Genomic DNA, 15,054 nt, shown 5'->3' with positions numbered 1-15,054 from the left:
TTCGCGCCAAGTGCATCCCACACTGTCAGTCAGTATAGATGCCTCTTGATTCGCCTTATTCACGTGCCTCATGGCTGGTGTTGGTTTTATGGTCGTTTTATACATCACGGCGATGGGGAGGAAGGAAATCACACTCCTACAGAGACACGCACCGAACACCAGCCTCATTGTTGGTTGGTTGGAAGCAGAAAACCCACACCGTTCGGGGTTCGGGGAATTGGTATTTGATTACCGGCTCTCAACAACAGCAGTTTGTTTTTAAACATTACCAACTTCGGCACGGAACGGAGTGAGAGTATGCATGGTCTTTTTATGTATCTACCACCTTCACACCACCAGACCAGGCTGAGCTGAGCTACGGGGTGGTAAGGCACAACACACCCATAATAGAAGAAATAATAACAGCAATAACACCGAACAACAAAGTTACCACCACTATGTGCCCAGGCAGGACCAGGACTGTTAGGATGGTTTTTGTATCCCTAACCTACACATGAATTTATCAAGAGCACCACGGGATACATTCCTCCGTATCCTAGTGGATGGCTGTAGTTCGGTACCCGAAAAAAATACCACCACAACACGCCCTCGGTGGGTGGTGTGGATGTTCAATTTCTCCTTTCTCCAACTCAACTTCAACAACCCACAACATTCCACTACAAGAGCCTCCACACAACGCCACCCAAAGCAAGAGCCAAGAGCGAGTACATACTGAATCAGTCGTCTAACGATGAAGATCTATCATGTGGATTTCTGTTGCACACCACCCACCCAAAATGGCATCATGCACCACGGACAAACTCTTTGCGGAAGCTGCTTGAAGGGAAAGGACAAGTCATAACGACGGTAGTGGCCCTGGTCACGGCCAGCATGAGACAGGCATCCAATTTCAAACTCGGAAACCATACAATGTGAACTCGTCGTACATTCAAGTAAAGTCTCGTTCTGGAACGATGCAATCGAAGAGGTTCTTCCTACCCAAACTTCTGTTCTGTTCCTATGTTAGTTAGAATATGGCCCAATCCGACATTTCCTGATTGTGTGAACTGCAAGCCCGCCGCCGCCAGTAGCAAACAGGCGCAGGTGCAGAGGAAGTTAGAAAGCCGGGATCAGGGGAGCATCAAAGGGTTCAGATCGTCCGGGTTTACTGCACTATTCACAGATTACCGGGAAAATCGCAACGAGTGCTGCCGTCGTCCGTCGTCGAGAGAACATATTGTTGTGTAGCGTTTTTCTTTCTTCCTGATGCTGCTGGCGCTGATGACGATGGAAATCCACGCGCAGAAAGAAGATCCAGGCATCCGGGGTAATAAATTGCTTTTCATGAATTTCGTTTTTTGCAACGAAGGTTCAACGTATGTCGACCTTTGGTCGGAAATGAAAAGGGGTTTCTTTTCATTTCGTTTTTTTTCGAGGAATATAATAAGTGTTCGTAATATGGAAATTAATACTTGTCAGCCGGAACGACCAACCTGGGCCCGGTCGGAGTTTGTTTGAAAGCCATGTCTGTCTCAACTTATCCTAATTGTGTCGTCGTCGTCGTTCTCGTCCATCGTTGACGCCCATGCAGTTTGTTTGAGCAGCCACACGGGGACGATGGAATCTATGAATAATACAATGAATGCAGTCTGGTTCGGTTGTTTTAGTTCAACTGGAGGTGGTCAACAATGACTAGCTCTTATATCTTTTGTCTAGCCTCATCCGATATTAACCGCTCAAATAATTAGAATATCCAACACAAAAGCTTTTCATAGGGCAAGTTTACAAATATTTATCCATATTTGAAACAACCTAGGTAGTGTTTATGTTCAGCGTGATATATAGTTTTTACAAAACAAATGATCAGTTTCATGATAAACTTTAAAGGTTTTTTCCTACAGGACGTGGGAGTTTTGGCTTATGTCCTTGAGCATAATCTGCACGTTGTTAGCGGCCTACCAATCCATGATATTTTTTCCTCAGGAGTTGGGCGTAGCTCTCTTTAATCAACGGTGTTTAAATAAACAGCTTATTTAAACACCGTTGATTAAAGAGAGTTACGCACAACTCCTTAGGAAAAAATATTATGGATTGGTATGCCGCTAACAGCGTGCAGATTATGCCCAATGATATAAGCAAAAACTCCCACGTCCTGTAGGAAAGTAATCTGTTTAATGATCGAGTATATTTGATTGTGCGTTCTCCAAAATCGATTCAGATGTTCTAGGATCGATCCATCTAATAAAACCTGAGCTTTAGGATAAAAATCAGATAGATCGATCATTTTTATTTTTAACTAATGTTTGTAATTTTACGTCAAATGTGATGCTTCAGTTTTGTACATCCAATTTGAAAATTTGGAATAGTGTGTAGAGAGAAATGAAAATTTAATGCTGTATAGAGAGCTACTAAAAAAGCAAAAAAAAAAAAATTATAATCATGACAGAACCCTCAATAAAACACAATTTCAGTAGGAATAACTTTATTCACTTCTAATTTTGAAATAAATGAAAAAAAAAAACTTGTTTGATCACTGTTCAAATTGATTAAATTTCATATTAAATTGTTAACCATTTCTTCTGGGTTTTATAATTGCTATTTGTTATTATAGTGGGTTGAAAAAGTTTTAATATTGTAAGTCTCAGTTAGCGGTTAAATGGGTGGGTGTTAAATGTTAATCCTAAGCTGTCCACGTTTATTCAGTCTGTAAATCGGCCAGACGGTGTATGTCATTTACAAAATATTATAACAATATTGAACGAAGCTGTAAAAGGACAGAAAAAAAGGTTCCGAGTTTCATATGCTTTCATTAAAGGGTTATGGATAAAAAAAATGCCTTCAAATGCTTTAATTTAGGTACCGAATTTATCAAAATCTTAAATTTTGTATATCTAATTGCTTTTTTATGGACGCACCCTGAAGGCCCAGGAAATAACTCTAATCGTATAAGACTTAATCAGACCTTGAGTGTCAACTGACGCTCTACTTTCTTATTTCTCAACATTTTTACAATTGCAAATTGACAAAAGGTCCAAAGCTACCCTTGAAAATTCGTCAAAAATACAGTTTCGTATTTTGAAAATTTAAAAATGTGAAAAGATGCCAAATGATGTTAACTTTTCAATCCTTTTTTTCAAAATTCATCTGGTGTGACTAAAACAATTTTGACGATTCATTGATTGAAAAGTACGGTTTTCGCACCAATTTTTTACATTTTTTTTTGTCATGATCTTGAAAAATTTCTAAAAATATATCGTTATGTGCAACTTATTGCTTCTAACTTCAGCTTTTTTGGACACTAGTGAAATTTTTTCTTCAGCATTCCCTAGCTGATCTACAATTTTTTTTCCGAAGTATATTTTTTCGGTTTTTTTAAGACTTTGAATAACGAAAAACTGAAGAGTTCTAGGTGTATAATGTGTAAGAAACATATTTAAGTTCCATCACGAGGTTTTCAAAACTATAAATTTTGCAAAAATCGGTTGAGAAACAAGAGAGATATAGCGGTTCGAAGCGAGAAGTGTCAAATTGACACTCGAGGTCTTACTAGGGAGCTTTATCCTGGGACTTCAGGGTGCGTCCATAAAAAATTAATAATGTAAAATTAAAGATTCAAAGAATTTATTGAGGGTCCCAAAAGAATTTTTTTTTTTAGGATGCACCCGCCAAACTTCGAATATTGTCATATTGATACAAAATAACGGATGAGGTTTAATTCACACAAAAAAGCACCGATAGTTCAAAACCGTTACACAATGGGGAAAAAAGTGTATAAACCGCGAAAAAATTTAAAATCTTTTCTCTCTCGAAACAAATCCATTAAAAGTACTTTCCTTTAGTGAAAATTTCCAGAGAAGCGATTAGACATAGTTTCAGATACCGCACGAGGTTACGAACGGAGTTATAGTGCCTTTTTAGCCCCTAATTCCCCTATATTTTGTAAACAATCCAGAAAAAAAAACTGATGAAGACTTGAAAACGTTGAACAAAAATAGACGTATCTTGTACAATTTTTTCTAAGAAATCAAATGGAGTTATGACTGTTTTTACCCTCAATTCCCTACATTTTTCAATTATTTGAGAAAAAAGCATTTTCGGACTTCAAAATTCAAATCAAGACTTATCTTATGTTTTTTTTTCCGAGGAATCCAACGAAGCCTATTTGAGCCACTGCACGGATTGGAAACAGGAGTTATGGCTGTTTTACCCTCAATTTCCCTAAATTTTTCAATAGCTCCGAAAAAGTAAGTTTTGACTTCAAAACTTTGAACAAAATGGGACGAATCTTGTATGATTTTTTCCAAGCAATCCAACGAAGCCTATTTGAGCTACCGCACGCATTGGACACCAGAGTTTGGATGTTTTACCCTCAATTCCCTTACATTTTTTCAAATAGTCAGAAAAAGCATGTTCGGACTCGAAAATTTTGAACTAAAATTTTGAACTGAAATATTTGAAAAATGTTGGTAAATTGAGGACAAAACAGCCATAACTCCTGTTTGCAATAAGTGCGGTGGCTCAAATAGGCTTCGTTGGATTCCTTGAAAAAAATATACAAGATTCGTTCCATTTTGTAGAAAATTTTCAAGTCCCAACATGCTTTTTTATGAAATAATTGAAAAATGTAGGGATTTGAGGGTAAAAACAGCCAAAACACCATTTTCCGAAGCGTGCGGTGGCTCAAATAGCCTTCATTAGATTTCTCGGAAAAAATCGCACAAGATACGTCCCATTTGGTTCAAAATTTTGAAAGTCCAAACATGCGTTTTCTTAACTATTTGAAAAATGTAAGGGAATTGAGGGTAAAACAGTCATAACTCAATTATCTGAAACTTGCGGTGGCTCAAACACGCTTTATTGGTTTCCTCGGAAAAAATCACACATGATACGTTCCATTTGGTTCAAAATTCGGAAGGCCGAACATGCATTTTTTATGAAATAATTGAAAAATGTAGGGATTTGAGGGTAAAACAGCCAAAACTCCATTTTCTGAAGTGTGCGGTAGCTCAAACAGCCTCTAATCGATTTTTCAAAAAAAAAAAAAATGCACAAGATAGGTCTATTTTTGTTCAAAGTTTTCAAGTCCTAATAAATTTTTATCTGGATTGTTAACAAAATATAGGGGAATTAGGGGCTAAAAAGGCACTATACCTCCGTTCGTAAGCTCGTGCGGCCTCTGAAACTTCGTCCAATCACTTCTCTGGATATTTTCACTAAAGCAAAGTACTTTTTCATAGATTTGTTTTGTATAAGAGGTCTTCGCGGTTTATACACTTCCCGATTAGGAAAGCATATCAAAATAAGAACTGAAACATATCTCAACGAGATATTTATATCTTTTTCAGTTAGAATATTGTTCTTATAATTTTCGACTCTTAGTTTCTTGAATCTTGGTAATATCTTATTTTGATTGGCATTCTTGAATAGGATTGAACTCACTTTCAACGATAAACAATTTGTTTCAAATTGTTATAATATATTATAACCGTATCTTATTTTGATATGCATATAACTTTCCATGCAACACGGACATCGAAGTCAACGGCCCAAACCGTACTTTAATGAGTTTCGCCCAGTAGATTCATAAAACTGAATAACATTTTTGGGATGCCAAAAATGGAGCATGATTTTAGCAAATACTGTGGGTTACTGACATTCCACTAGAAATTTTTCTCAAAGCATTCATATCTTGATAAGTTATAATTTTGATAGGATTTGTTCTGCCTAATAGAAAACTATGCCATCTGAACCAGATATAATCTTGATAGGAGCATATCAAAAACTGATATAATTTAGCTATGATCGTATAGATTTGTTGATATAATTTGAGATATTTTAACATCCTACGAGTACTGAATTATAACTCATTTAGATAGAAAAAAATTAGTATCAAAATATCTCATCTTGATATAATTTTGTTTTTCTCTCCTGATCAGGGTTTTTCCTCATTGTGCATTACCTTTAGGTTTATAAAACTACCGATAGATGAAAAAAGGAAAACAGTCGAATTATCGGTCTTTCAATATTTTCGTAGGTAAACTTAAAAATTTGATCTGTAAATAAAATTTTAAAAAAGAGTTCGGTGATGTCTGTTTCAGTGCATATGCAGAACACTCTGATGTAGTATTATATTGGTTGAAGAGAAAACTAATCAAGAAGGAAACACCAATAAAATCCACCCAGAAGTTTCGCTGCACTCACAAATGATTGATCTGAACCGCAACCGCAAAGCGAAAAGAATTGCAAAAATGCAATTATATACTGTAAGAAGTTGTAATAAAATCGGAAACAACGCAAACGAACGAACGAGAACAGTATAAGAGTAACATTAGAACCGCTTCTTGAGTGATTTGCATCAAAAAAGCACCGCACTCAGTCAGAAGTCATTCGTCATTCTCTGTGGGCTGATATTACGAAAGTTTCAAACAAACCTTTGGCAGTCTTCCGTTTGTTTTGTTTTTATTTTCAGCCAGTCGATGTTTGATGGAACGAATTGTCAGAAGACAAAGACATGTTTACATTACTTTAATGTGTCGCAATCGCAAACACGCACAGGGAGACTTTTACCGTATTTTTTTTCACCTGGAGGCAAACTAGAGGCAACCTAGGTTCGCTCTAACTGCTGTCATCGTGCTCATTTATTGCTCGAGAGGCAACCTAGGTTCGCTCGAAAAAGGGACGGAGTCGCCCTGAGAAGAAAGTCAGTTTTGCGAGAAGTTCACCCATACTCTCAACGTTGTTGTCAAAACATTAAACAGCTGTTTTTGGCTGAAAGCAAAACAGTTGAAATAATGAACGGGAAAATGATTATTGCCGCGATTTTGAATCTCTAAGCCAAGCAAAATCGTACTATCTGCTGTCCAGTGCAATCCGGACACGAAAAACGACAATCCGGATGTGAAGAACCGAGTGAAGAAATCCAGAAGGGAGAACAAAATGACAGCTGCTTGTAAACATTGCGCTCGTTCTCACGCACACCCACGTATGGAATAACTCGAAACCCGAAACTCGTTTTTTTATTCTGACGGTTTCAGAGCCAAATCCAGAATCAAAAAAAAATACGCCATTTGTTTTGAAGTTGGGTTGTTTTTTTCTCTCGTCTTGTTTAGGCTGTACCAAATATGTGGCAGAAGTTGTTCCAAGTCAGAACAACTTTGCCGCTGGTAAAGGGGACGACCACGACGATGAACGTGGGCCTGTACAAGGTTGTCTTCGTGACCCTCAAACATAAGCGTTTCCTTCGAAGGAGAAGCAGCAGCAACATGACGATGATATTAATTCCGACCAACATACTTCTTTCATTCTCGTCCGCCGTGCTTTGCCGGCTTTGCCAGAGTGCGAGCTGATGGTGGTGATGTTGCTGATGCTCTACTCTACACAACACACAAGTTTAGCAGCTCATGGTAGCAGAGTTGTTTGAGTCTCTCGATTTTCAATCGGACAAAAGCCAGGGGGAGGCATTCGGCGGGTAGGTTGGTCGGATTGGCTGCCGGATCTGGGAGGTGGGACACGCAAACATGTAGCATTCGCTACGACGGGCCACATCACACCAATTTAGAGGGTTTTGTCGGGATGGAGAGCAAAATGATAGTCTTTTATTATTGCGACTGTGCGGCGAAGAATAGGTACGGAAAACCAGTTTACAGTTTTCTGCTTGGGGCCGAGCTGTGGTTCTCCGTGTTCATGTGTCGAAGTGCGACATGCTGAACTTCGACAAACGGCGAAAGGGAAATGTTTAGTCTTTGGTATTTTGATCGAAAAATATGCTTATTGGTGTCTGAAGCAAACCGTTGAATGACTATAGGATTGTTTGGGCAAACGAATGACTACCATCAAATCATGCACCGGTGTCGAACCCATCTGTTGTAGTAGAACACTGAGAATATTATAAATTTCTGAGTTCTTTCGGTTCGCATAATCTCGCAGCCAGAGATAGCCCAACACACCACACTGTTGGGTTCATTTTTACACTTGTCTGCTTCCGAAGGTCCTACGCTTGTATGTGGGTCAAGGTCGTTTGTCAGTGTGTATGTAGGTGACAGGAAGGCGCACACAAATCTTTGAACGAATGTGAGCGACAATACCCTCCTGCTGCCTGTCTGACTCAAATTAAAAAGCATTGCACCAAACCCAACAAGCCTCTCCGCTACAGCTTATTTCGGGGTACTACCTATTTACGAACAACAACACTGTCCTGTGATGTAGGTCAGGAATGTGGAACCACCACACGGGGAAACCCGGCCGCATTATACACGCAGAACTCGATACGAGACGAAAAACTGGTCCTACTCCTCTGGTGGTACACTGTATGAGTTCTACACAAGTTAATTGAATGACAACTAATATTACAATCACACATCAGAATGTTTACCATTCGAAATAACGCTCTGTTGCTGCTGCTGGCCGTAGAGGTTAAACCTCAACAGAACACACATAAGACTCCACTTTTCGATTCGCAACGGTGCGGTGCCAGGCCTCCAGAGACAAAAGCTGCGACACACTTTTACTGTTACTTGCACCTATGCAACAACTATCAACACTTTACTACGCCGCGCATTCTAAACAAACCGCCTTCATAGATCACTAGAAAACCACAAACTGAAACGCTAGTGCTAAGCTGGGAACAGATCAGTGGCCTTTGAATATCGGTGGCACAAAATCACACTACACTACACTGAAGCCAATCGAATTTTCTTGGTCGGTGATTTGCAATCGCGGAAAATAGTTGACGGCGTTGTACAGAAATAAGTTTCATATGAAATCGAAACCCTCAAGTATTGGAAATGCCGTATATGGATACGAACAAGTATCAGTTTAGTCGTTTGCAGCAGCCGCATGGGACAACGTCTTCCAAAGATTGTCATTGTAAACATAGAACCTTTTGAAAATTGAATGCGGAAATATATGTGTCATTCTCTCGTGCCAACGAATCACGAAATGCAACTTTTGGGTAGACACATTCACTTTTGCTGCTCTGTATGGCCTAATGCACGTTGCACTGAAAAGATCCGAAACCTTGTGTGTAGGTGAAAGGAACTTTCACTTGAACTCCCGAGAAGTGCAACCGAATTTCAACCTGTAATTCGTTGCACAGAAAAGTGCATCGGATAACTGGGATTCGCGAATGTTTCAAAAGTTGAAAACTCACATGAACGTTCAAGGAGTAGATAGGGCAACAGCGAAAAGTTAACCTTCTTAGGACCGTGTTAGTTAATGTCAGGATATCGCCTGAGATTCACCAAAAATATTATGTGTCCTATTTTATGTTGATAGCATGCAGAGGTAGCCTACCTTTCGTCTCTTTTTCGTTTTCCAAGTCATATATACTACAAGGACGTGGACGTGGCCAGCGCCATTGTTGATGTTTAAAAAGAGAGCATTAGTTTTGGACAATTTGGAGGTGCTGGCAACTCTATGCTATCAACCTCAACAATCACGGAGTAGCAATAATAGAAAACATCAGATCCAGTTGGGAATGTTTAAAAATATTTGTGCAGAGGGGAATAAGAACTGTTTTAAAGTACAAAGACATACTTCGAAAACAATGTAGTGTGGCCGCTTAATATACCCTATTTTGTTCTATGTTTTTATTCAACTTACGTAGAACGGCCCTTGTGATCACCCGAGGGATGACAATATCCTCAAAATGAACCAGATGGCAAATCCTTTAGATTTGACTATGATAAAATCAAAGTCATTGTAGGTATTCGGTATTTGGTTCGCCTGCATTAAAAGGAGCCTTTAGTTTCTTTTCCCGATGATTGACTTTTTTTAAACAAACACATTAGACTGAGTCGATTTGGGGTCATTTTTAAATTTCTGATACCGTAAAGCTTTGTTTTGGTTCAAAACTCATCCATGATTTTTTGCAGAATTTTACATGAGTAAATTTGAAATTTTATGTTTGTATGGGAAATTTGAATATTTTGTACTGAAAAATCAACATATTTTTTTGTTTCTTCTGTGGAACCGAGCCTGCTAATAGTTTTTGTGCCTTATGAATTCTTCAAAGAAAATTTTCCGCTGAACAACTTTGTCGAAGACCGTAATTTCGTGTCTTATTAGGGAAAAAAGTTATTTGCTGTTTAATAGGGGTTGGTCTTTTAGCATTGAAGAACAGTCAATTCAATTAATATCACTGCTTGTGCGAATTATTGCATAAAAAGTAGTCATGCAATACCTCGCTAGGCACTCAGCAGAGGTGTCAATTGAATTTATTGTTTATCAATGCCAAATGACATACGCCCATTAAATAGCTAATAACGAAGTTACGGTCTTCGACAAAGTAGTTCAGCGGAAAATTTTCTTTGAAGAATTTATAAATTGGCATAAAAACTATAGCAGGCTCGGTTCCACATGAGAAACAAAGATGATGTTGATTTTTTAATACAAAATATACAAATTTCCCATACAAATATAAAAGCTCAAATTTACTCATGTAAACGTTACTTAAAAATTCAGCAACAAATCATGGATGAGTTTTGAACCAAAACGAAGCTTCTTTGAAGAGATCTTTTTCCTTTTAACGCTAAGCGTACTTCTTTCGAAGTCACGATGGTTAGCATCTTACGGAAGGCAAAACCACCCAACCACCAAAAGGACACTATGTTTGCCATGACCGGGATTCAATCTCATTAACATTACAGTAGATGACTTATACTCTGACCACTACGCGGGAGTTGCTGACTTCCCTTTACCGGTAATCTATGGAGTTTATAGCGGCTCTTACACGAAATGAGCGATTTTTTTCGAATCATTGCCAATAATCCGTGTACGATCAATTTTTCGATTGACTGTATAGAGAAGAATGATCAGCATTCGATATCCAATATTTTAAAACAATTATTCTTAAGTCTTTGATTCTCCCCCATTTTTATCACCCTTGTATAAAAGCGAAACAATGAAATGTTTACCACACAACTGATCCAGAGCATTGTTCATATGTTCAATAAAAGTCATTTGATCCATTACTCGCCGTCGATTGCACTCTGCGTTTGACGGCAGTCGGACTTCAGAGCATCAAAAGACCATCATTATAGAATGCAGATACATCATCGTCAATTGGAGAAATTATTTAATTGTCATCGTCAAGCTTCGAGTGAGGTTTAAGGGAGCAATAAAATGAATGATGTTTTTCGTTTATTGAAACCCCTATGATGGTTGAAAAAAATGTTGCATGATCCTTTCCTCTATTGTTTACTAGATATAAATTCGTCAACAAACCTACGAAATAAATCTTTTCATTCATTTTTCCCCTCCAATTGAGTTTCAGGCAACATTTTTATGATCCGAATACGTCCTCCGTAGAAATATTCAAAACAAATCTTCGCATTTTAGCGCCAAAATATTCGTAGTAGGCCTGTACATAAGCAGTTGGGTTCTGTTTTATGTACAATCCCGAAACATGCACATAAAGGGAAAAACACACCGCGTGAATCAACACACGGACAAAGACAGAATGTTGCTGAAAACAACAACATCATAGAACCGAATCGTCCCCTCGCGTGTATTTTTCAACTTCATTCACAACACCACACAACACAGACGGGCGGACGTGAAAAACATCAATTTCTCTCTATACTACTTTAGACCCACCACCAATACGCCAACCAACGTCGTTGGTGGAGATGTAGTTTTGAATGAACAAAAATCTGTCCGCTACGGCTGGCTGCTAGGCATAACTCATTCGAATTTCGAAAACCAAAACAAAAATATAAAATTCCGACAACCATCGGAACGTCGTACCGACACACGTAATTTTGTCAATAGATGATGTCTAAGAACAAGACGTTATCCATCAGGCAGATGCTTCCCAAAGTTCAAAGATGCTGATCTACTCATGTTATGATGCAGCCTGAAATTTTTCCTCCGTCAGTGCAATAAACAATCTCGTTGGTCCTCTAGTGATGATTGACCTTTGACGATTTATAGAGACCGGGTTCGACCTTTACAAAATCCAAGGGAAACTACATTTTGAGCGGGCATAGCTGGTGCCGCTTGTTTTCTTTTACTAAACAATAAACTGATGATCATTAATGGGTTATGTTCTGAAATAATTGTAATCAATAGGTATGAGCTTTGTAGAAAAGTATACCTATTAATTAAATGACAGAGGAAGGCTTCTTTTGAAAAATCAATTCAGAACATTATTCCAACAGCTGCGGTGAAGCAGCTTTCAAACTTGCTTTAATAAAAGAGTCGGGAAAAAATTGTATCAATTTGGAGCAGGCAATTTCGATCTTCATGTTCAATCGAAAAACCGCAAACGAAACGAGACTTCAGGCTGCCGCCAGGCGGTGAGTTCCAAGGGAATCTTTTAATTGGATACAAGTACAAGGGAGATGCTGGAGGTGGCTTTCTGTCGTTATTGAAGTTGAAGATTCGCGGGACGAAAAGGTACCCGCTGGAGGTCCTTGCGATTCAATTCAAATTCTTGCCAATTTTGCTTGGATAGTATGAATTGAATTTATATCCAAATTTTCGCGGTTTGAATTCCTTTTCCGGAAAAGTAAACAGAAGAAAATTTATTAAATTTTAATCAAAATATAGTTCGCTAGATATCGTTTCTTAGCGACTGATTGCTTGAATCAAGAGCTAATTTTGAAATGATAATACCCACCAGATAAAAACTATTAGGAACTTTTTTGCAAATTGACTCAAAAATTTATAGTTAGGAAATTTAAAAAACGAATTGTTTTTTATTTTTGAAAAATAATGATACTTAGCGTTTTCTAGACCCTAATCCGCACTTGAGTGTCAATATGACACTATTGGAAGTTTGGCGGCTTGTAGCCTTATTCGGGTGCATCCAAACAATACAATTTCTTCGAGGACCCTCAATGAATTCTTGAGTTCTTTAATTTTGCTTTATCCCTTTTTTAGGGAAGCACCCTGAATGCTCAGGAAAAAAAACTCCTTAATAAGACCTTGAGTGTCAAGTTGACACTCCTCGCTTCGAACTGCTATATCTCTCTTTTGTTCTCAGCAGATTTTAACAAAATTTATAGTTTTGGAAACCTCGTAATGTAACGACGGTTACATTCTTGAACGACTTTGCTGTTATGACAGCTTGCCAAATCTGGCCCAAACATTAGGGATGGACGTGGGATCGAATGAACGGCACAATTCGTTTTTCGAGACACTTTTTGGATATAGTTCCGACGTCATTGGCTTATTTGTAACAAAAACTTTCGTTTTTTTTGGCACAGCTGCAAATGACATGCCAAATCATAGAATTTCGTGCAAATTTGTCGGCGAAAACAAATTTAAATTTGGCTGAACATCCCCCTGAGTCGATGTCAAGTAGGATTTTGACCTGGAATTTGTCTGATGTCAGCCTTGACATAGGTTTCATCGTCCATCAGAAGATACCCGTCAAACTTGGTCAGCACCTGGTCGTATAGCTTCCGAGCACGGGTTTTGTCCACACTATTCTGTTTTATGGTCCGATTTGGCTGTTTGCTAGCTCGATACGACTTGATTCCTTCCTGGAGTCTAATTCTCCTCACGGTACTATGGGCAGCACAAAATTTTCTGACCAAATCACGGTCCTACAGATTGGAATTCCTCTTAATCATTTTAAAAATATTACCACGCAGTTTCTGATCGACAATTCTACTCGTACAATCGGCTTGAGGCTTCCGAATCGTCACCAATGTTTCTTATACCGTTTGATAACGCGCCATACAGTATTTCTAGGCAATTTCAGCTGTTTAGATAGCCTAGATGCAGACTACAATAGATTTTCCAAATAACTGTGTTCAATATTTTCGCTCCTTTCGACTTCCATGTTGTTTATTTACAAAGTACAATCGATTTGCGGAATGTCAAAAACACATGCGTGAAGCTGACAAAATTCCCGAAACGTGGGCGCCAAGAACTCCCAAATCCATCCACCAGGAGCGCCACAATATGAGCAAAAGTTTGTTCCAGTTCTAAATAAAGCATGCCTAAGTGGTTTAATAAGATAAGCGCTGCGATACTTTATAAAAATATGATGAATATAAAACTAAAGTAAATCCAGAAAATTTTCTCGTACCCTTGCGTTTTTGTCTGTTTCCGCTCACCCGTCGGTATCGAATTAGCAAATGTTAAGTAGATTCAGCTTTTTTGGCGCAGATAGAAAGGAGTGTAGGCAACGTTCAACGCCAAAATACTCAACTGATACGAACCGACTAATGATTTGGTCGTTTTTGCAAGCCAGTCCCTTCCCATTTCGGAACGAACAAGCAGCTGCTAAAGCTTAGCAATTTTAGAAATGGGACAGTTACGAATGCGTGTATCTCAAAAACCATTCGTTTGATCGAAATAATTTCTATCAAGAAAATTAAAGTAATCTTATGATAATTCATGAAAAATTAAAAAAAAAAATAAAATTTTAACTTAAAGTATAATGGGTCAGTATAGATCGTATATCATTGCAAAGGTTGCGTATGATATTACTCTTTTTAGGCTTTCAAAAACAGCGCAAACCAAAGTTATCGTTTTGAAAATTGTTGTTTTTTCCTCAGGAGCAGAATCTTGGCAAATCATATTTCATACAAAACAATCAGCAAATACATACTTTATTATTCTAGGGACCTTGCCACGAGCTGACATTGTATAGGTTTCAAACGCTGGATTTTTTCTTGAAATAATGTTTTTCATAAGTTTTGTCGTTCATCAGAAATCATCTGTCACGTAGCCTCGGTACCGGATATACAGCTTACGAGCTCTGGAACTATCAAAAATTTGTTGTTTAAAGCTAGGTTTGAATGACTCATGATTCATAACCAGGAAACACTTTCAGCTTATCGGAGAAATTTGTTTTTTGACATTTCAGCGATCTATACTTTGTTTTTCGCTTATTAAAAACTAAAAATTCTGGTATGAGACTTGACTTCCATGATGACACTTAATCATAGTTGCCGATCATGTGCTTCACTCCAGTACTTGATATGAACTTTGTAGACTTTTTTTGATTTAGAATAAAGTTGCATGCTTCCTTTGTAGGGGTTCGTTCCTCAAACAGAAGGGTTGTTTTACGAAACATATTTTATCTCGAAATTGTACTAAACAAAAGTAAATTGAGGAATG

At 38.1% G+C, this 15,054-nt stretch overlaps 1 protein-coding gene across 12 annotated transcripts in view; it reads right to left on the bottom strand.

Moving 5' to 3' along the window:
- The window catches only part of LOC129744499 (zinc finger protein 432), a 49,803-nt gene that overhangs the window by 20,545 nt on the left and 14,204 nt on the right, over positions 1-15,054 (bottom strand). The window contains exon 1 of one of the 12 annotated variants that reach the window (XM_055737051.1): positions 8,351-8,504. The exons of the other annotated variants lie outside the window; for them this stretch is intronic. Coding sequence (XP_055593026.1) covers positions 8,351-8,353 — 3 coding nt within the window. The 5' untranslated portion in view covers positions 8,354-8,504. Of the gene's footprint in view, positions 1-8,350; positions 8,505-15,054 lie in introns of those variants that run through there. 12 annotated transcript variants of the gene reach the window in all.

This window comes from Uranotaenia lowii, chromosome 2 (genome assembly GCF_029784155.1).
Source record: "Uranotaenia lowii strain MFRU-FL chromosome 2, ASM2978415v1, whole genome shotgun sequence".
Classification (NCBI taxonomy): Eukaryota; Metazoa; Arthropoda; class Insecta; order Diptera; family Culicidae; genus Uranotaenia; species Uranotaenia lowii.
This window is presented reverse-complemented; position numbering and strand designations above follow the sequence as displayed.